Source organism: Colias eurytheme, chromosome 31, assembly GCF_061535395.1.
Source record: "Colias eurytheme isolate Ceu_HAF_F1 chromosome 31, ilColEury1 Martin Lab GWU primary, whole genome shotgun sequence".
Classification (NCBI taxonomy): domain Eukaryota; kingdom Metazoa; phylum Arthropoda; class Insecta; order Lepidoptera; family Pieridae; genus Colias; species Colias eurytheme.
In genome coordinates this window covers 2328895-2352517 of record NC_143010.1, presented here as the reverse complement: position 1 = coordinate 2352517, position 23623 = coordinate 2328895, and the positions used below count along the sequence as shown (strand labels likewise).

Here is a 23623-nt window from a genome sequence, read left to right as displayed (position 1 = left end):
GAAAAACCCGTTTCCGTGGGATTTCCGGGATAAAACCTATCCTATGTCCTTTCTCGGGTATCAAAATATCTCTATACCAAATTTCATGCAAATTGGTTCAGTAGTTAAGGCGTGATTGAGTAACAGACAGACAGACAGAGTTACTTTCGCATTTATAATATTAATATGGATTATTTAAAGAAAATTCGCAATTCGGCCTATTATCCATAACAATCCATACTATCCATATTAATATTATAAATGCGAAAGTAACTCTGTCTGTCTGTCTGTTACTCAATCACGTCTTAACTACTGAACCAATTTGCATGAAATTTGGTATAGAGATATTTTGATACCCGAGAGAGGATATAGGCTACTACCCCGGGACATAGGAAAGGTTTTATCCCCGAAATTCCACGGGAACTATGCGTTTTTTTTTGACTGCGCGGGCGAAGCCGCGGGTGGAAAGCTAGTTTTATATAATATACATATTTGCGAGGAATAACAGCTAACAGCTCGCGATACATTAGTAGTTTGAAATTAATTGAATTAAAATAAAACCATGACGATTTAAAACCAAAAATCTCCATATAACCTAGTCACATCAAAATGCCTTGTAACAAAAAGCATCTAAATAATATCTCCCCAGGGCGTCTACACGAGCACAACAAATGATGGTACCATGCGCGCCCTAGCGTCAGCTGCCAAGCTGGTGCCCTACGACAGCGCCCTATTCCTCGTCACTGACAGGGCGCCGGGAGACGCGCAGCGCCTGCCTCTGGCTTTGAGAGCTCTGGTTGAAAAACGATTGAAGGTATGGTTAAAGTCGCAAGTCACAATAACTGCATCTATGGAAACATATTTCTCAAAACTAGCAAAGTAACCTGATAATTTTGGTACTGAACTAAAAAAATTCAGCACAGCAAAGTCTGAACGAAAAAATTCTGAAGAATACAAACATCCATAATATAATGTTAATTAACATAGACATACATCTGGCAGTAGACTAAATAAATAGCAACACGATGCGCCCAATAGCCTAGCTTCAATATAAAACTACTGCAACTTTTAAAATAAGAAAGATTATTTTCTAGCACGGACGAAGATGTTTGAGCACAAGTCAGTTGCCTCTAATATAAATCTACTTCTACGTCTTTGGGAAAGATTTCTTTCTACAGTAGACGAATTAATAGACATAGCTAATACTCCTCCTTTCAATTTAGATTGCGATATCGATACAAATGTATCTAAAAACAAAACAACAAGACTGTAATCTAATATGTGTAGTCAATTTACATTAATTCCACAGGTATACACAGTGTGGACGGACCCCACCTACCCGTCAGCGGAGTCCGAGCTGGCGCTCCAGGATCTGAGGAACGTGTCATCGCACACGGAGGGCGAAGTCCTACCATACGTACTGCCGGATACGGTACGTAACATCTCTCACATATAGTAGAAAAGGGCTTTTTCCTTAAGATCCGCGAAATGTATAAGGGACTGTCCTTCCATATTTTATGCCTAATACGGTATGAAAACGAAGTAGGGAATACGTAGCTATGAATATTGTAGTATGTATTTGATAAAGAGGGAATCAAGTTTTTAATAAGGTCAATGAAATAGATGAGAGCCACAAGTAAATTTACATTCGTCTTTCTGCTTGCCTGGTTATCTTTTAAATGTCCTAACCAATTTTTAACGAACACCGAAATTTTTTAACACGATGTCCACAAGCAAAGTGCAGGCGAATCAAAAGATCTAGTTCTAATAAAAACAACACAGCAAAAAATTTACTCCGGTAGCCATAACTATGTATATTACAAACTAGCTGCTCCGCGCGGTTTCACCCCCGTGGCACCACTCCTGTAGGTCGTAGCGTGATGATATATAGCCTATAGCCTTCCTCGATAAATGATCTATCTAACGAATAAAGAATTTTTCAAATCGGACCAGTAGTTCCCGAGATTAGCGCGTTCAAACAAACAAACTCTTCAGCTTTATAATATTAGTATAGATATAATATTATTCCTCATATCGAACCCATTACCACTTCATCCACCATCCACTTCGATCGGTCATTGACACATAAAAAACAAAGATATATTTAGCCTGCCCACTTCCGATGTACCAGACCTAAAACCAGAACTTAAAGGTTATCGCGTTTTGTTTTTAAAAAAAAAACAAATTAACAAAAAACTCGTCATCGTTCCAATAATGTTTTAATGATCATCCTTGCCCGTGAAATACTTTTGAATTACAACTAGTATTTTGAAAATAAAAAAATTGTGTGTTTTTTATATGTTTGTCCGTTTGTTAGGTGGTAGTACTCTCTTGAACTGAAATGAAATTAAAATAATTAAACTAATAGTGCATCATGTTACAATACACCTAACTTGGACAATGCTTTATTTCATTAATTTGAATTCAACTAGAATTTGATTTTCAACTTAAATTGTACCTGCTCCCATACCATTATATCTTATAGCAGTATTATTTCCAGTATGGAAACATGACAGCGCTACATAGATCGTCAAGCGCCATCCCTTTCCCCCACTGGACTTAATATTTGCTAAGACATCATGGTAACCTCCTGAACTGATTCTCATTATAAATCTGTTGACTGACCGTTTGGCTTAGTTGGTAGTGACCCTGCCTTCTGAATCTGAACTTAAATCTGAATTTGAATCTTATTCTGATTCTAAATTTGAAATTATTTGATTTGACAGGAGGATGACACAGCCATACTAGCTGAACTACAGCAGTGGACCCCAACAGAAGCGCCCAGGCGAGAAGCCAGAGTGAAAACCTATCCAGAAATCGAAGAATTTGATGTAAGAACCAATAATATATCTATAATATAAAAATGAATCGCAAAATATGTTGGTAAACGCATACCTCGAGAACGGCTGAACCGATTTCATTAATTCTTTTTTTATAATATTCCTTGAAGTACGAGGATGGTTCTTATGAAAAAAAAACGTAAACTAGAATAATAGAAAGCAGTAAACATCGTATGCTATCCATTCCAGACGCTGCTCATGAGGAAGGGTGAAGGGGAGGCGTTATCCCTTGGACTACCCATAGATAACGGAGTTACAGCATTGAAGATATACTTGGAGGGAGCTGTTGAACATGCAGTATTGTACCCGCCGAACGATGGTAGTTATTTATCGTTTGTAACATGTCGTTACGATATTTTATCGTTGTCATTAAATTATTATTTCATAGGAAACGGATGTGACTATTAGTTTAAACTTTAAGACCAGGTTATTTAATTTGAACAAAAATGAAGCTTGATTTCCAAAAAGGATTGAGTCATTTTTGATACTCAAAGTGATTGAATCGGCCGCGGCGTAATTCTCAATAAAATTTCAACCAACAACATAAACACGCCTGCTCTACCATGAAAATACATTGGTATTATAAATTGTACCTATTTTATAACATCTTCATGAAATATATTACGATAAGATAAAAGTATAGCGACATAGTAATGTAGTGTGAAGCTTTTCAAAGTTTTATTTTTGCCTTACTCTATTGTATTCTATGTCAGCTTTAAACTTCTATCTCAGCTACAATAATTCATTCCGTCACACCCGTCACGTTAATATGCACCAATATCGTAAGACACATCGTCACGACATTTTGCAAACCGTTCATTTAATTAAGACTAAACACCGTGATATATTGCCGCGTGATCTCGATCATCAAAGCAAGGTAAAAGCCACAGAGGCCGTGTTAACCGGGTTATGGTCGTATACCATATATGGTAGATCTTACCATATATGGCCACGGCCGGTGCGAGTTTTTTTTGCACACATATGTTTATTATATTAGATTTTTTATTGTCCGCTATTTTGTCATTAAGTTTGTTTACAAACGTTTTATGCTATATTTGATTTTCGTTTAACCAGAATTTCAAATAAACAAATAACGAACTAATTCACAACTTTAATTAAGGAAATCCTAAAGATTGTTCCATAGGGATCTCGTGGAGGTATATATTATTTCAATGAGAACAATGTCGATAATAGTTTGACATTGAAAAATGCGCTGCGCTGTTCGTATCTTTGAATCTTGCCAAAAAAGTTTTACTTCTGACACGTGTGCACGGCACACACGCTCTTGTTATATTTTAATGTAATGTTTGAAGTACGTACGATATTTTCATTCATTTATTCATTCATTCATTTACCAACAGGTGCACAAATAGATCTTTACAACGCGTCATCCATCCGCGCCTTCTCGCCGTCGTCTACCGCGGAGGGAGCGTCACCTAGGGTCGTCCACTTGGTGTTCCCGACTTCGCTTGATGACGCGTGAGTACCATTTAATAAAGTGCCTAGGCTGTCAATGAAATGACTGATTGATAATAGTAGCTGTACCGCGCTTTTTTTTACCTTTTTATTAGTTAAGGACATTCATTTTTAGGCTGGTTGCAGAGCTTGACCGACCGTCAGTGCGTACCGTCGGCCCTGACGATACGCATCAACAATTGTATGACTATGACACTAATGCGCATGACAATACGCGTGCGTATGGTCGGTCTAGCTATGAACGGTTTTATGAATTTCCATACATATGACAAGCGCGACCGACGTACGCACTGATGGTCGGTCAAGCTCTGCAACCGGCCTTAACAGTAATTAATATTATCATAATCTAAGCCCTACAGCAAACGAAAACTTACTAAAATCTATAGCCTATAATAACAAAGAAGCTGAAGAGTGTGTTTGTTCATTTAAATGCTCTAATCGCAAAAAATTACTGGACTGACGTCAAAAATTATTTCACCGTTGAATACGTACCTAATCCCTGACTGCTATAGGGCTATATATGTACCACAGGCGAAGCCGGGACTGTCTGTTCATCTTTTATATTATCAAAGTCTTTACTGACTCTCCTGACTCTTTCCCTGACTTTTTCCCTGACCAGGCTCGCCGTTCTACCAGTGGAGTCCACAGAAGTGACGGATCGATCTCTAGCCGGCACTTGGCACTTGAGCGTGCGCTGCGACGCTTGCGACTACCGCCTGCGCGTCACAGCCAAGTCTTCGCTGCACTTCGACGTTGATGTCGTGGATGGTATGACCTATACTAATATTATAAAGCTAAAGAGTTTGTTTGTTTGAACGCGCTAATCTCAGGAACTACTGGTCGGATTTGAAAATGGTTTTAGATAGCCCAGTCATCGAGCAAGGCTATGGGTTATATATCATCACGCTAAGACCAAAAGGAGCAGAGCCACGCGAGTAACACCGCAGAGCGCAGCTAGTCTTATATAATAGGACTTGGCGTCTCTAAATCAATTGCTCTTTGTACCAATGGAGTCGACAGAAGCGACACTCCTATCTCTAATCGACACTTGGCACAGACAGTCGTAGGCAGTGAGTGAGTATTCGAAATACTATAGACTTAACGATTGTCTCAATATAAAGCCTCTCTCCCGCGCTCCACTGCACGTATCGCGATGGAACACACTCGACAAGCCCGCATTGTGCTGCGGGAACACGGTATGTGTAGCCGAGCGGTGCAGGGACACCACACTCTCATATATTTGAGATTAGAGAAGACACGTCAAGATTATCTGATTGAATCAGTTGGTCAATTTTTTGTTACAAAGAAATTGTCTTAAATTTCATAGGTATATATAACACCCAGATACTTAATATAAAAAAAATACTTTTATTTACATGTCTACCACGCGAGCAGCACCGCGGGAGGCAGATAGTTCATCAGAGTTCATATTTAAACCGAACACTTGACTCTCTCCAAATAAAAAGAATGATTAACATATCAACAAATTCAAATTCACTGTCAATAAATACAATATTCAAAGCTTTTTACCGAGAAAACTTTTTGCACACATCAAAATCAATATAATGATTAATGGTGTCTGGCAAACAAACGAACAAAAAAAACTAAAGTTCACTGACCCTGCTATGAACGGGCTATCGACAGGCGACAAAATTTTGGCAATTACTTTTTACTTTTATTTCTATAGTCTATGCTAATATTATAATGTTGATAAGTTTGGTTGGATGAGCGCGTTAATATCAGAAACTACTGGTTCGAATTAAAAATATGTTTCATATTGGATAGGCCATTTATCAAAGAAGGCTATAAGGACCTATTGGAAGAACCAATATTTTGAAAAATAAAACTCTTTTAGAGAGCAGACGAAATCGAATGTTCAGCTAGTAAAATTAATTATATATATTTGTTCGTCTTTACCGCAAAACAATTCCATATTAGTTCAAAATATTTAAATGTTGACAAAATACCTGTACCTACTGTTATGATAAAACCGGATTTAGAAGGCAATCTGTTTCTTATCGTATCTAAAAAGTAGTTTATTTTAATAATTGTATATTCTTAAACACAATCCACGAAAAAAAGAAGAATGCAAAGCAAACATCACAAATAAGAAAACATTTGACACAACCATGCACAAAATGAAAAAAAAATTGTCACAACAATAATATCTCTCTCTTAATCCTATCTATTAAATGCAATATTTCTATCTCTGTATTGTTCCTCATTATATTGAAACTGCAAACAAAAAAATTTATTTCACAAATTCACAAATACTCAAGCAATCAACATTGACGACAAAAACTTAACAGCTCCACAAATGTTTGCTTTGACTCAATCGTCTAAAGTAAAATTTTGATCATCGTTGTTGTGACAGTTAGAGTGACACTTCTAGTCTCAGCAATAAAAAGTTTTAAAAATAGTAAACTTTATGCTATATGCTTCATTGTGTGTTTTTTAAAAAGACTTTTATGTGTTTCATAACGTGTAGTGTTATCCTATCGATTGAGAATATACTTTATGTGTTTAACAGTGTAAACAGTCATCAGCTGTGAATCAGCTGTTTTACAAGTACCGACAAATTTGTGATTAAAGGTACTTAGCGGTTTGGTTTGGTGCTTAAATTTTTAATCTGACAAACTTGTTCGTGATATACTATTTAATAACTTTAAATATCATATTATTCTCTTAAAATATCCTAATTCAATAGTACCAAATTATAATACAATACGAACTATTATTAATATTAACGCCCTCTTGTGAACCTTACCCGAACTCATAGTACAATAATTATAGATCCAGTAATTATGGCCAATAAATGCACAAACTGTGGTAAATTCTACTCGTCGACAACAGATGGCGCCAAGTGTACTAAGTGTAGCAACTTATTTCACAAACAATGCAATAACATTAGCCCCAAGTCCCTTTCGAATGGGAAATGGATGTGCAAAATATGCAAAAATAAAAGTCAGAAATCGGCAGAAAACTTACACACGCAGCAAGATAGTAGTGCAGATAGTTTTGAGGATGCTCCGGATAATATGTCATGCCTTGCACAGGAGATCAAGTTGCTTCGTTCTGAACTATCTAGCTTTCGGCAAGAAATGTCCAAAATAAGTACTGTTATGGCGGAATATGATAGAAGGCTCGACAGTATTGAGGAGCGGCTAGATCGTATGGAATGTACCTTGTCTGAATCGCAGTCTCAAACACAGGAGCCTAGCGATGTAACTAAAAAAATAGATTCTTTAAAATCACGTCTTAATGACTCCGAGCAATACAATTTACTTAATGACATAGAGATTGCGGGCGTCCCCGAAACAAAAGGTGAAAATCTGCTACACCTAACTATAACATTGGCCCAAAAAATAGGTATATCACTAGATGAACGGGATATAGTTAATGCCTACCGTACTGGTACTCGTAAAAATCCGGAGGACTTAAATACCAGTAGTGATCGCAAAGTGGCCGCACGTCCGCGGCCGATCGTCGTGCGGCTAACCCGCCACCACCTACGCAACGAGTTGCTGCGCGCGGCGCGCGTGCGGCGCGGGGCGGACACGGCCGGCTTGGTCGCCGGCGAGCCCCGCCGCTTCTACGTCAACGAGCACCTGACGCGCACCAACCGCTGGTTGTTCCACCTGGCGCGCGAGCAACAGCGCGCTAAACACTGGAGCTATGTGTGGACGCGGGGCGGCCGTACTTACGTCAGACGCGATCAACACTCAAAGTATTTTATTGTTTCTTCTGAAGAAGATATAGATAAGATTTTTGGCTGATGTTTGGTTTGTGTTTATTGACAAATTTATGGGATTTTAATGACAGGATATATTACGTTCTTTATGATATAACGCGGTATTATTATCCGTGTGATTTAAAATCAATGTGTAGCAAAAAAATAGGTTGCAGAGTCTTAATGAAAAGCAAAGTTATATATGGTGTATTTATGATCATGCATGAATATTGTAAAAAAAAATTACTTAGCTATATTACAAATCGAAAAAACTTAGTTAGTTTGTCTCATAGGCTTATAATTTTATATTATAGTGGTATAAACTTTCTACATCTTAATAATTATTATATTATAAAAATTTTATTAATTTTTCTAAAACGTTATTTAAAAAAAGTTACAGTATTAATATTAATTTGTTTGTATAAATGTACCTACCTTTTAAATGTGTGTGTAATAGAAACCTTTATCAATTTCATACTCTTATACTTGTTTTGTTTAAACGTTCATTGTAATATAGTAATTTTACTTTATAAATCAAGAAAAGGATTTAATAAAATTATTATCTTTCATCCTACAATCATTACAGTAATAAATGTTTGTGATGTCTTGCTTTGCCTACTTACCGTGATTGTTGTTTGTTTCATTGTGTTCTATGTATGTGGTATTTTAATGATGTTGTATGGAATAATATTTTCTGTGTATGTTCTTTTAATGTACGGTAGGGATGCCCAATGCATAGTATGTATGATATTTATTATATTAGTATCGTTTTTAAATTATTTTTATATCACTAATAAATTAAACTTCTTTTACTGTATTTTATATTCTACGAATAATTTAAACCCTATTAACAATGCTACCCAACTAAATATTTATTATATTATTTCAAATCATAAAATAATTCATAATGATATCTAAAAGAACAAAATTACGAGTTGGTTTTTTAAATCCTGGTTCACTATGTACAAAGCACGACGAGTTCCTTGTGGCAATGGAGCGTCATAACGTAGATATCATGGCCATAAACGAAACCTGGCTGCGCGAGGGTGAAGATGGACGTGCGCCTGCCGTACCTGGTTACAGACTGCGTCACATACCGCGACCGACTAGTGTCCGCACTCGAGGCGGGGGTGTTGGATTCTATATTAGAGAAGGTATATCGGTTCGGATAATGTCTCACCCCATCGCTGACAGTGTCGAACAGATGTGGCTGAATTTCTCCCTTAATAGTCAGGTTACTATTGTTGGTACAGCATATCGGCCGCCTTGGTTGGACATTAATACGTTTTTGGATGCTTTGACAGATTCCATTAGTTCATTTTCATGGTATGATAATCTTGTGCTTATGGGTGATTTTAATGTTAATCTGTTAAATAGTGGTCATGTGAATAGTAGAAGAGTTGCAAGTTTCCTTCAAACTTTTAATCTAACGCAACATATTTCCCAACCTACGCATTTTATGGATTCAAGTGAAACTTTACTCGATTTAATATGCACTAATACGCCTATTCTAAATATTGCAATTGATTACATTGAGGAATTAAGCCATCATGCATTCTTATCGTGTGCACTTAGTATATCTAAAGAAAAAGCTTTGCATAAATATATAACTTTTAGACCGATACAAAACATTAACAAAGATGAATTCAACAAATCATTGCAAATGGTCAACTGGACATCGTTGCTTGCTCTTGATAACGTGGATGAACTAGTGAACACACTAACTTCGTACATCAGAACGCTCTTTGATATTCATGCTCCCTTCAAGAAAATTCGTGTTAAGGATAAGCAACCACCGTGGATTACTTATAATATCAAAAAGATGTTTAGACTACGTGATGAAGCGCGAAATAAAGCACGGCTTACCAGAGCAGATTCACATAAAAAATATTATATCGAATTAAAAAAATATGTAAATTTGGCATTGGAACGTGAAAAAAAGGCGTACTTTGATATATTTATAAATTCAAATTTGAGAAGACCCAAAATTATGTGGAGGCACATTAAGGAAAACATTGGTATAAACGCAAAGAAACAGCCTCTACTAGCTGAAGATCTTGCCAATCCTGATGCCCTAAATAATCACTTCCTTGATGTCCCTGGAAATAACTTACTACTATCCACATTAACTTACTTTGAGTTCCATCGCCACAGTGATGCTTCTTTCTCCTTTAAACCTGTAAATGAGTCGACTGTGCTACGTACTATTCAGGAACTCAAATCGCAAGCTGTTGGTATTGATGATATTTCCTTAGATATGTTGAAGCTTACACTTCCAGCAACCTTGTCAAATTTAACGTACATCATAAACCTATCTTTTGCAACTGGTACCTTCCCAAGTCTGTGGCGTAACGCGCTAGTACGTCCCATACCAAAAATTGATAATCCGCAGGATTTGAAGGATCTCCGACCAATTAGCATATTGCCATGTCTGTCGAAGGTTCTAGAAAAGATAGTACACAAACAGCTAATGGACTATATAGAAAAAGAAAATATTTTACCTGATCGCCAGTCTGGCTTCAGAAAACGCAAAGGTACGACAACAGCTGTGACCGATGTGATGGATGACATTCTTTGTGCGCAAGATGAAGGGAAAGGTACAGTCCTTGTACTGTTAGATTACTCGAGAGCTTTTGACACTATAAATATTTCACTTCTGTTATCCAAACTCACGTATTATGGTTTAAGTCCATCTACTGTAAAGTGGTTTAACAGCTATTTGAGTGATCGAACACAACGAGTATCAGTTGCAATGGAAGATGGCAGTAATAGGTTATCAGAATGTAAAACAGTTACAAAGGGTGTTCCTCAAGGCTCTATTTTGGGACCCCTTTTATTCATATTATATAGCGCCGACATTGTCAAACAAATAAAATCGTGTAAGTATCACATATATGCTGACGATGTTCAGTTGTTTACTTCCTTCCACCCGGATGAAACACGTTCCGCAATAAGTAACTTAAACTTGGACTTAGCTTCATTATTCGCATGGTCAAGACGAAATTCACTTGTACTGAATCCCAATAAGTCCAAGTTTATGGTTTTAGGCACTCCTAAAGTAGTCAGCTCCATACAAAATCGTCTCATTCCCATATCCATAAATGACGAAGTTATTAAACGTGTTGCTGAAGCTCGAAATTTGGGAATCATTTTTGATGAAAATCTCCGATTTGAAAAATATATCAATGTAACTGTAGCTAACTGCTTCTATCGGTTAAAAATTTTGTACCGTATCAGAAAATACCTTAATACGGAACTTCGTGTTAGGCTTTGTGACAGCCTTGTCTTATCTAAATTTAATTATATGGATGTGGTGTATGGATGTCGTATATTGTCGCGAACGAAACGAGCAATACAGCGCGTACAAAACGCATGTGCCCGGTTCTGTTGGAACATTCCTCCACGGGAGCACATTTCGCCATTTTTAAATAAAGCCTGTTTATTAAACATGGAAAGTAGACGACGTCTCCATTTCGCTTCTTTCCTCTTTGATATAATAAAATCTGAATCTCCTCAATACCTTTTTAAAAAGTTGGCTTGGATCGGTGATCATCAATCTACGTACAAAACGCGGCAAGCTGCGACCAAATTGATGATTCCTAAACACCATTCTGCCAGTTTTCGAGGTAGTTTCAAATACAGTGCCACTAAGTGTTGGAACAATTTACCACCGCCTCTTCCCAGCCTTCTTACGGTTGAGAATTTTAAGAAAAAATACATTATTATTTTACTAGAGAAACAGATCCAACCTTAGTGGCAACAAATGAATAAATATGAGAAATGTAATACATATATGTACTTATCTATCTATCTATATCTATCTATATCTAATCAATTTATGTACCTACTTATCTTTATAGTTTATCACGTATAATTGTTTATTTAATTTATTTCGTTTATTCCTGCACTTTGTTTTATTATTTATTTGGTTTATTGTTATTATTTTTTTTATATGTAATTCTTTATTTTTTTATTGTTGGGATGGAGGTCACTCTAATTTCAACAACGATAAGGGGCCACTGAAAACCAGCGCTGTGCGTGCATTACTGCCGTACAGTATTTAGCTGAGTTGGTAACCCTTTTTCAAGGACACTCCGTACCGTACTAATTTAGTGTAATTTTTTGTCTCCTTTTTTTTTTTCCTTTTCTAAGTTGTAAGTACCTTGTTAAATAATTGCAATGTATAATTGCTTTTTATGTTTTAAGTTTTTTGTTGTTGTTTATTATGTAAATGTTTTGGTTTTTAATGTCCTTGAAATAAATGTTTTTTCTTTCTTTCTTTCTTCTAAAATTATAAAAAGCTTCCATTTTTTGTATGTTTGTTACAATGACGGATTCTAAAAATTCTGGATAACTCCATCTTTACCCAGTAACACGGGCTATTTTTGTTAAAATACTCTAAATAAAAAAATATTAAAAAATAAAATTAAGTTCGTTCAATTTCACTCAATAAAAAAAACTATTAGTAACGCAAACAAACAACACCATTCTATGTATTTAAAACAATAAATAAGCAAAGCTGGCTGTATGGCAATTGACATAAAGTGAAGTCCCATGTCCCCTAGTGGGGTAAGGGGCAGATGTATACATCTGTTTCACTGATCGATTTTCTTTTAGGGACAAGTAGGTGATCAGCCTTCTGTGTCCTGCCAGACCGAGACATTTTTTTTTCTTCGTCTCCACCGGGAATCGAACCCAGCACCCCTCGGTGCTACGCTCACGCGTCAACCACTGTACCAAGGATGCGGTCTATAATAATTGGCATGCATGATAAAAAAAAATTAAAATTAAAAATATAACCTTAAAATGTCAAGTTGACAGCTCGGTGTCTTCCCAAAATGGCGACGCACTTTATTCCGGTCAAGGGTAACGTATAATATAATGTCGAATGCTTTCTAACCAGTTTCTAAACGTTTTGTTTATTTTTTAAATTCCAATATTACATAGTTATTACGCGATACGATTTTTTTGTGATGAAAATCAATGCAGCTTGAAGTAGAACAACATTTAGGAAAATGTAAACGTAAATAATTAAAGGAACTGTTTTTCACACGAATATTTATATTTCAAACAAATCTAGTCTTGATAAATATAAAAAAATCGATTCGTTTTTCTCATTTGCGAAAACTGATACTTGATGGTATCAACATTTTTTTATACCTATTTGGACATATAAAAATCTGCCCTAACTCACATAAAAAATAAATTGAATCAAATTTTTATTAAATAACATCCTTCATTCAAACGCGTCTAAACAATCCCCAAATCCCCACACACGTGTAACTTTATTTTGCGTATTTATCCGTTAAAAATAACCGACAAATCACAACACAAACGCAACGAAACATTACTACACCGATCACGTATTTCCCAACTATGTAAACACGCATTAAGATGTGAGAAGCAAACGTACAAAAATTGCTGTAACCTTTACGTAATATCAAATTAAAAAAAAACCATTGCCAACATTTGCTTACACCGAAAAAAAAAATATACTTGACAGCTGCCGACACTTTTTTTGCGCGCGATTTTTGCCGCCGAAAATGCGCGCTTCTTTTTGACAGCTGACGTTTGAGCTGCGCAATTTAAAACGGGAAACTGAAGTGTAAATACAAAATATAATCTATGTAACACATTTATTATCTTGACCTAATAGCGATAGTGTTGTTGTGAATGAAATGTAAACACATTTATGTTCGTTTATTGATAGTTTTAACTTTTAATAATTGATTGCGTAGTATTGACTGGTGTTTGAATTTTTCCTAATTAAATTAGCATAGAATCGATTCAGCAGTTTATACATCATTGAACTGAAAAATCCCTACATCTATGAAATTAAAATAGAAGTGAAGTAGTTTAACGACATGAATATTTAACTATTTAAAATATTGAACTATCAAGACACGTTTCAAAAGTGTATCTAATTCAAATTGGAAAAAAAAATACTTTTTATAGGAGTAATAATTATTGTTGTGCACTTTGAACTAACTGATTCTATTTATAAATCGGTTATATATAAGCAAGCAAAGCCGCGTTACTTTCATTGTTTAAATATCAGCGTTATCTAATTCATTAATTAAATTGAAATAATTAAAATGAATCATAGATTTAAGTGTAGGTAATAGTGTACCTAATTGTAACGATACACAACTATTTGCACGTATATCGTTTGTCCAAACTCCAAGTACTATTGAATGTAACAGAACATTAAAAAATAATGCAATTTTTATAATATGAGTCTTCTGTTCGGCCTGTCGAGTGAGTTCCATCGCGATACGTGCAGTGGAACACACTCGACAAGCCCTTGGGCTAGAGAGTCGAATGTTATATCACGGGTCGCTTGTTTAGTGTCTCTCCGTCTCTATGTATGCTTAAATCTCTAAAATAACGGATTTTGGTGCGGTTTTTTATAGATGGACTGATTTTCGAGGTCTTTATCATATAATTTATTAGATTTTAGATAAAGCAAGCGAAGTCATGGAAGAAAAGGAAGGAAGAAGTGTTTGATAAACTCAGAAACTATTTGATCTATTCTGAAAATTCTTTCACCAGAAGAAAGCTATATTATTCCTTGAGCATATTCATGAATCCATACGAGATTTTTTAACTTTATTATTTAACCACTATTCAATGGAATCTAATATCATTGTATTGACGTATCTATGAACCGTTGATAACCTCTGATAAATCTTAGACATAAAGGTCACTTCCTTACTCGAGATGAAAACATTACTTTTACCCGACTACGAAGAGAGAGGCTTATGTTTTTCTAGTGAATAATGACAGATTTTTGTCGTAAAATGACACTCAGAGTAAAACAAATTACCTATTCAATTTTTAACACGATTAATCTATTCGTTTCACGGTTTTATTAGTTCCAAAATCCACTTAATTAGTGTAGACACATGTACATATTAAATATATATTTACTCTTCCAGACATGTTCAAACTGAAGATATTCGGGCCAGTGGCGAGCGTGCGTGACACTATACTGGTCGACGAATATGGCTCCGAACTGGCAAAACTACCATTTAAGTAAGTTATAGTAATAGTGGACCCAGTTATATTGGTAAAGATTAAACTAGCTTTTAATATAGGTATTATTATCTGTATTGTATTTTTTACAACACTATGAAAATAGTTGTATAGTTCTCAGTCTTATTCTGACTCCTCTTATACATGATAATGAAACTAAATTTTAACTTTTGTTAATTTCATTTCGAAGAATCATTTTCTATGTACAATAAATATTTCCACTTTGATTTCTTACATTCTTCTAATTACACTTCACTACATAGTATAAAACAAAGTCGCTTTTTCTGTCCCTATGTCCCTTTGTATGCTTAAATCTTTAAAACTTCAGAACGGATTGATTTGATGCGGTTTTTTTAATATATAGAGTGATTCAATAGGAAGGTTTTAGTGTATAATTTATTAGGTTTGAGACAAAGCGGGCGAAGCCGCGGGCGGTAAGCTAGTTAATTTATAAGTTCCTTCTATCTTCAAATTTATGTACATCTTTATTATCCCCTAAAACCATAACCACGCCTATTTGACAATTTATAATTTTATCGACCATTCCACATATACCCTCTTCTTTCAACCAATCTTTGATAATCTTAACTAAATTTACAGCTACCAGCCAACATCTGATGTAGATGAATCAAGCCAAAACGCAGACATCCAAGCCGAGCTGCAGATACCCAACGTCGCCAACTCTAATGTGTATGTGAAGATATTCGGACGGGATATTAAAGGTTAGACCTTGTTACCTTTGCGGAGAGTTTATTATTTAACGGTAAAGTGCTGTTCGTTTTGCAGACGAACATAGATAAAAAAATATAGTTAACAAATCAATCAATATTGAAAGTAGCAAAACCACACAAGACATTACATATATGTATTTCTATGTTACATATAGTTTATGCATTTCTTTTCTTGAATTTCTCTTTAGTATTTTTTGTCCATGTGTTTTGCCATTAACTTTTTTCTTTCAAGGCTTAATTTATCCATACTATAGTTTATATATTATATGTTTAGATATTTGGTTTTATTATTATATGCTATAGCTTTCGTTTCTAGTATTCATCTTTACGAATGTTCATTGAGGTCTGCCATTAAATTCTTCTCCCTAAGACTTCATTTATCCATCTTTTTTGTATGCTACTTCTTATTTTAATTTATTGTATTGATCTTTGGTGTTCTATAAGTTAAAATAAAACAGTGTCAACCCTGTTTTATTTTTAGTTTATTGCTCTATTTCTTTGTTTGTCCATAAATACGACTATCCTACGACTCAATTTATCTATTCATAAGCTATGCCATTCTTCTCCATTCTACTAACCCTACCCTATCATACCATAAATTTCCAGGGGAACCCTTCACCCGTCTCTCCAGACCGATCCAAAAGCACACAGAAGTGCGGCTGGGCAGATCCGCATCTATCGTGTTCCCGGAATCGCCGAAAGATTTGGAAATCGTGGAAGATCTTAACTCTGTATTGTTAAATCGGATGGAGTTGAATGACAGCAATGTTCTGCCGTTTGGCAGGGCTACGTCACAGGTGAGAATGAATGAATTCTTATTGAGTTTCTTAAGAGTATAACAGATGTTATGGAACACCTTATTTATTAGAAAATAGGCGTTTTGAATGCTTTAAATTAATCCTAGTCCGTTTGTTCCTAATTCTACTATTACATACATTCATATTTAAAGCATAAAATGTATTACATAAGTATCCAATTACAGTCGTTGATTCATTCATAGCACGTTTATTATCTTATTTATTACATCTTTTTTATATCAATGAACTAAAATATCCTAGTGTCAGGATGGGACGTTTATTCCTGCAACGATGACAGAATTTCAGAATACATTTAACAACATCATTTAATAGAGTTTCTTAAAGAAGTCTACTTCTTTGTGAAAGCTCTCGACAAAAACAAAATACTATTGCCCTAATAAATAATAATTCAATTGCAGGTTGTGAACCAGAGTGGATCGGTTCTGACATCAGTGCAAATTGGTCTGAGCACCAGATTGTATGGCTCGCCCGGTGACAGACTACAGGTGAGATAAAAGATTATAATAATATTGAAATGAATCTTCTTTTGGCGCGTTGAGAATAAAATTTCAAGGTTGCGTCATCGTAATACCGTCACGTCATGGTAAGGCGACGGTTTTGGTATTTTTGGTATCTTTTAATATTGCCAAAGAAGTTTCACTTCCTGACACGTGTGCTCGGCACACACGCTTTTTTTTATTTATCACTACTAGGTTTCCGCCCGCGGCTTCGCCCGCGCAGCCGCCAAGTAGCCTATGTCCTTTCTCGGGTATCAAAACATCTCCATACCAAATTTCATGAAAATTGGTTCAATAGTTTAGGCGTGATTGAGTAACAGACAGACAGAGTTACTTTCGCATTTATAATATTAGTATGGAAGTATGGATTATTGGAACTATATAAGCTTTCCTTTTGATGAGGAACTTCGTTCTAGACGGAATTAAAACAAAAAGTTGGAACGACACTTTTTGCTATAGTTTGTAAGCCTCATAGAATAGAATGCAAGACTATTACTTACTCCGTGGCCACTTATTTAAGTAACTTCGTTCCATCCGGGTGTCCCTTGACACCTCTCAAGTTTTATTTTTATTTTACAGTAACCAATTTCAATAAAATTCGTTTTTTTTTCAGTTATACTTCGAAGTCACGAACTATAGAGAGCAGACGGTGAGATTCAACTTTGGTGCGGTGGGCGAACTACGGTTTCTTACGGGAATCGAACCTACAGCGTGAGTATTGCAATACATTAATATCTTATCTTAATATATATATAAATCTCGTGTCACAATGTTTGTCCTCAATGGACTCCTAAACCATTTAACCGATTATAATAAAATTCGCACACCATGTGCAGTTCGATCCAACTTGAGAGATAGGATAGGTTTTATCCCGGAAATCCCTCGGGAACGGGAACTATGCGGGTTTTTCTTTGAAAACGCGGGCGAAGCCGCGGGCGGAAAGCTAGTATATTAATACTTTTAGTCGGATGTCGGAATAATTTTTGCTTAGTCTCTCTTTTAATATTTTTTTTGTTTTGTCACTCACCTACAAAATTACTACATTTAATTGAATACAGTTTGCGCAATAGTCCAAATAAACTATTAAGTTCTCGTTACACCTTGAAAGCCTATAATCATGTGAAAATACCGTTTCCAATTTTTTATTTAATTTATATTATTTTATTATAATTTTAAATTTATATTATTTCAAGAAGATACCTAGATAGTACCTTTCTACCATTTAACATAAAAAAAAATTACAAGTAAATTTTACAATCACACGTAAACAGCTAAACCGATTTTTATAAAACTCTTCACACTGATAACACCGTTTACAGGCAATCCGTCGCTTCGGGTCAAACCGTGACCGTCATCGTGAGTTTAGTGATAACGGCCACGGCACAACCGGGGGCAAGGGACCTTATCACTTTCACAGCTTATGGTGAGTATCATCATCATCATCATCATCAATTGTAATCATCATCCGCCGCTCCGCTCTTATTGGGTCTTAGCGTGATGATATATAGCCTATAGCCTCGATAAATGGACTATCATCTATCATCAAGTAAGAACCACAGAAGCGGAGCAACCCCGGGTATAACCGCGGGGCACAGCTAGTATCTAAATAAATATGTACTTAATATTCAACAGGTAACGAACAAGTATCTATATCAGCCTATGTGTACGTGTTGAACCCGGGACAGGTCATCAACGACGCTTCACCACCGAGCATACGTCACAATTTCCAGGTAAAACCATTATTATTATTAATTATTAGTATTAATAGACTGGTATAGTCGACGAAAACGTTCGTGGCACGCGGAATCGTAAAACTCTAATTGTAAATCTTTTAGGAACTAGGTACACCACTTTTAAACAAAACATAATATCTTAAAAAATCAAATGAATTTCGTTATTCAATTTAACAAATAAAATTGTATACCCAACCAAACATCGATAGGTAAATGGTACATCACTATGGCTGCCCGTAAGGCCCGTAAGTGCAAGGGAGCGCGCAATATATTCTATTCTTTACAACTCCGCGTGGCACGTACGTTCCCGTCGACTATCATACTAATTATAAACGTTGGAAATATCATGATAGACCGGGAGATACTGACACAAAATTTCGAGTCATTTGTAACAGGATGGCGGTTCTACAGGGGTCTTAGTACGCAATGACAAAAAGAAAAACGATGGCGTGAACGCTGGTACCGGCGGCTTAGTCGCGTGGGCGTTAGTCGAACTCGTCGGAAAATAGCGAAAGTCAAACGATTTGTAACAGTATGGCACTTATTTTTCCTGCAAGTTTGAGGATCAACAAATATAAATACAAAATTTCAAAGATCTAGGTGTTGGAAATCTTCACTTATATAAATTAATAATAAATTAAGTTTTCAAGTATGACAGCACTTTTTCCCCCTACTAGAAGTATGGCAAATATAATAATGGTCACATTTTATCAAATACTCTCCAAAAATCCAAATGCAATACTGGTACAAAAAGTTTGGCGAAATAAAAATTTTTTGCAGATTTTCGGCGGTATGGCGACCATTTGGAATCGTCCGAAAAGTATGGCATGGCGATTTTCGTAAATGGCTGCACGACGATAGTTACCTGTGCAAAAGTTAGCCTGGTACAAATGGTTGAATGATTGTTTTATTTAAATCAACACATTCGCGTCGGTATGGCGGGCTGTAAGTCACACCGGAAAAGTATGGCATGACACTACCGCCTACTACTTTTTTATGGGCTATCGGTAAATTCTAAAATTTTTGTGTTACAAATCGTTTGACTTTCGCTATTTTTCCGACGAGTTCGACAAACGCCCACGCGACTAAGCCACCGGTACCAGCGTTCACACCATCATTTTTCTTTTTGTCATTGCGTACTAAGACCCCTGTAGAACCGCCATCCGTGTTACAAATGACTCGAAATTTTGTGTCAGTATCTCCCGGTCTATGAAACTTGTACTTGTACAACAATAGACTACTGTGTTTTCCAAGAGTCAAAAAGATATACAGAGTGGAAATTTGATTTGCTAAGAGGCTTTTTGTGATTTTTTTTAGAGGCAAGCTGTTTCTCCTAAACACAGGTTGCCCAGTAACCTAGCTAGGGAAACATTGTCTTGTATAAAATGTTTTAGTAGCCTTTTTATATTTATACATATACTTTTACATCAATATTAATTGTATATTGTAATAAATTGTAATTGTATGTATGTATTTTTAATAATAAATAAATTTGAAATAATTCAATTTTCAATTTTCAATGGGCCCTGGAGGGAAAGTACTTGAAATACTGGAGATAGCAAATTTTGTTGAAAGGAATCATTCCTTTTATTTTAAAAATAAACAGAACTGCATTTAAAGATTTTTGATATACAAACGTATAGACACACAAAACATGACCCTCCTTTACATAATCGGATAAAAATGTTAACCCATATTTTATTCCCAGGGTTCCTGTTTACTAAAACAGGGCAATGATTGCAACGAACACGTATGGTCCTCTACCATAGTAGCCCGCGACGCTGAAGGAGGTAAGCAATAATGTATCTACAACTCTTCTTTTTACACGCTTTATATTAGCTTCACCTGTATGTTTGTAAGTTTGTAACCGACTTCTTTGGGCGCGATTTTGACCCACTTTAAACGGCCAGATTTCGTTCAAACTTTGTAGATTTATTGAGGACCGATGACAATACACTAATTTGATAAAATTTTCTATTTTTTAGTTCGGTTTTCTATAAAAAGCGTGTTTTTTTAGTTTTTTTAAACTATTATTTTCTAATTCTTTTTATTTACTTACAGAATAGAACAGCTTTATTACGGTGCATTTACATTAAACGAACCATGTCAAGTACAAAACGTAAAAGTGTGAAAATAAGAGGAAACCTCGTGATTTTTTTTATCGAGTCAATTTTAACATTAATTTATGTTATTGATCAAACAGAATCCTCGAAAATATCATCTAGTTTGATGTATATTTTATTTTTTAGATTTGGTCTTGAATATTACACGTATCATAATAGAAGATTGGCAATTTTCACTTCACTTCAAATACTTTATTGTGCACCAGGACATAAAAATTACAAAAGCAATTATATAAAAGAAAGAGACACAGTTGAGCACAACAGGCGGTCTTATCGCTAAGACAGCGATCTTGCCGATAATTTTGCTTTATACCCCTTCTTAACCAAAATACGCCATTTTACATACGCCTCAGTTACATCTTCCATTCATTCCCCTACCAGGCCTCTTGCGTCTGACGTCATCACCACCAGGCGTCATATACGACGGCAACTTCATATCTGGCTCGCGCGATGACGTCACCGCAACATATCGCGCCACATGTTGCTCGCCGCGCGTCATCATCAACGCGGTGGACGCGTTCGGCAACACTAACAGCTATATCGTCGATATATCTAGTGAGTTTGCTGTTTGTGAAGGTATACTTACACACATACATATAAAAATGAACACGCAGACACACGGGCACGCATACATATGCAAAATCTAACACGCACACATACTAACGTACACGAGCGTACGCATTCAAACCCTCCACACATACACGAACACGCATATAAAGAGTAAAGACACATACATACGCAGCTGAACAGGCACGCTGTCACATACACGCACACACAAACGCACACAGGCTCGCACACATATTCATGCGTGCAATATAATTTATATAATTATAATTTACACTTTTTTCAGATTACTTCCCACCCTCCGCGATAGCCGCCATAGTTCTAGGCATCATACTATTCATAGGAATCCTAGTACTAATAATCTTCCTAATTTATTGGTGCGTGAAACGGAGAAAGGAAGTCAGAGACCTACCAACGTATACGTCTAGAAATGTAAACTAAATGAAAATTTTTTTATTTATATTTTAATTAATCTTATAAAAATTATATTTATGACAAAATAATTAAATCAATGGCTTATAAATAAAAGCCGTTTCAAGTAAGTGGATATAAATAAAAACAAATTTTATCCAAAGCTCAAACGAATCTATGTAAAACGAATTAAGTAATCGTAAAAAATATTTTTTACTGACTTAACATATTATGTTTATTGTTTATTTCTTTCAATTAAAAAAAATGTGTGCGTGTACTAGTGTTCACACGTAAGAAGTGAAACTTCTTTATGACCTTATTTTTCAAAAAAAAAAGACGGGTTGCACTCCGGGAGTGCCGGCAGAAGTGAAAACTTGATTATTAACGTTCAGCATGTTTGATATTTTGGAATGGTATCCGTCTTACGCATGGAATATAAGGGCTAAAAAAAAATCCGTCTTACGCTTTTTCGATCAGGCCACGTGTCCTGACGCGAGTTTAAGATTTTATACCCAACGCCGCTAAAGAAGTTTTCACTTCAAAAATTTACTATAAGCAACTTTACAGAAATACGTCGAATTACGCGTGGTAGGGATAAGAAAAAGATGGAAAAATGTCACGCGTAACGAAAAAATGTTACACAAAATTTTTTTCCAACCCCGATAAAGAAGTTTCACTTCAAAAAACTTTAACTTATATTTAAATGTGTTTAACACATAAAGTAGTTATTAATTAATTTTATATTACTATCGTGTGACTGTGACTTTTTTGCCATGAAACTAAAGAGTATTTTATTTATAATAATCATTTCCCTACATCTACCATTTCTAATCATTGCAATTTTGTTTTAAATTTATTTCAATAACGAAACATGAGTTTTTAATAACAAACTTACTTTTCCAATATCATTAAAGTACAAAAGTTTTTGTAAATTATTTTAATCTGTATTAGTTATAGTATATTAGTTGTCAAAAAAAATCGAATGTCAAAAATTGGCGGGAACATTGGTAGATAGTGACAATCTTTTTTTTTTTAAATGGTGCATGCAAATATGTCACATCTAATATTAGTTTTCTAGATTTATAAACAAAAAACAAAATTAAAACAATATTATTGTATGGATGTTACCTTTAATTGTAAGCTAAACAAGAATTTAATCAACAATGTAAATTTATATTTATCTTTTAAAGAGTTATAAAGTTTCTATCTAGTTATAGAAACTGATATTTTTGTATAAAAAAATGCATTACAATTTACATATTTTAAAGACAATATTTATTGTAAAGAGACTTTTTTCAAACAAGTGACGTAAAATAATTTAGTATTAACAGTGCATTTACATCAAACGAGCGAATGCTAATTCTAACCACACTATGTTAAATCTCTACAGGCGTAGAGCATTATTTCGTTGTTCTTAGTGCGTTCGAAAAGATTCTATGCAATGTTCTTATACTGAACAACACTGATACGAGTTTTCGTTTACACTAAAAGATCACGAAATAATGCTCTATGTTGGTTTGATGCATCGTAATAAGATATTACCTTAAATCTTCCAACACACATCAGAACATGCAGTTCAATATTTTTATATACCTACATATATGTATTGTTAATTTTACAAAAAGTATTTTATAATTATAAAATTAATGTGTATTATTTAAATATATTTTGGGTTGTTTAAGTACT

The 23623-nt window shown here is 35.2% G+C and overlaps 2 protein-coding genes across 2 annotated transcripts in view; one reads left to right on the top strand and one right to left on the bottom strand.

The window, feature by feature from the left end:
• Window positions 1-22265, top strand: part of LOC149895424 (uncharacterized) — a 52331-nt gene extending 30066 nt beyond the window's left edge. Inside the window, exons 6-21 of the mRNA XM_090119054.1 lie at window positions 629-793; window positions 1289-1411; window positions 2706-2810; window positions 3009-3138; window positions 4181-4298; window positions 4915-5063; window positions 14964-15060; window positions 15661-15782; window positions 16398-16588; window positions 17008-17094; window positions 17720-17817; window positions 18426-18529; window positions 18739-18836; window positions 20548-20629; window positions 21344-21517; window positions 21813-22265. Coding sequence (XP_089975180.1) covers window positions 629-793; window positions 1289-1411; window positions 2706-2810; window positions 3009-3138; window positions 4181-4298; window positions 4915-5063; window positions 14964-15060; window positions 15661-15782; window positions 16398-16588; window positions 17008-17094; window positions 17720-17817; window positions 18426-18529; window positions 18739-18836; window positions 20548-20629; window positions 21344-21517; window positions 21813-21967 — 1998 coding nt within the window. The 3' untranslated portion in view covers window positions 21968-22265. The remainder of the gene's footprint in view (window positions 1-628; window positions 794-1288; window positions 1412-2705; window positions 2811-3008; window positions 3139-4180; window positions 4299-4914; window positions 5064-14963; window positions 15061-15660; window positions 15783-16397; window positions 16589-17007; window positions 17095-17719; window positions 17818-18425; window positions 18530-18738; window positions 18837-20547; window positions 20630-21343; window positions 21518-21812) is intronic.
• Window positions 1-23623, bottom strand: part of PAPLA1 (Phosphatidic Acid Phospholipase A1) — a 95425-nt gene that overhangs the window by 68419 nt on the left and 3383 nt on the right. The gene's annotated exons all lie outside the window — the stretch shown is intronic.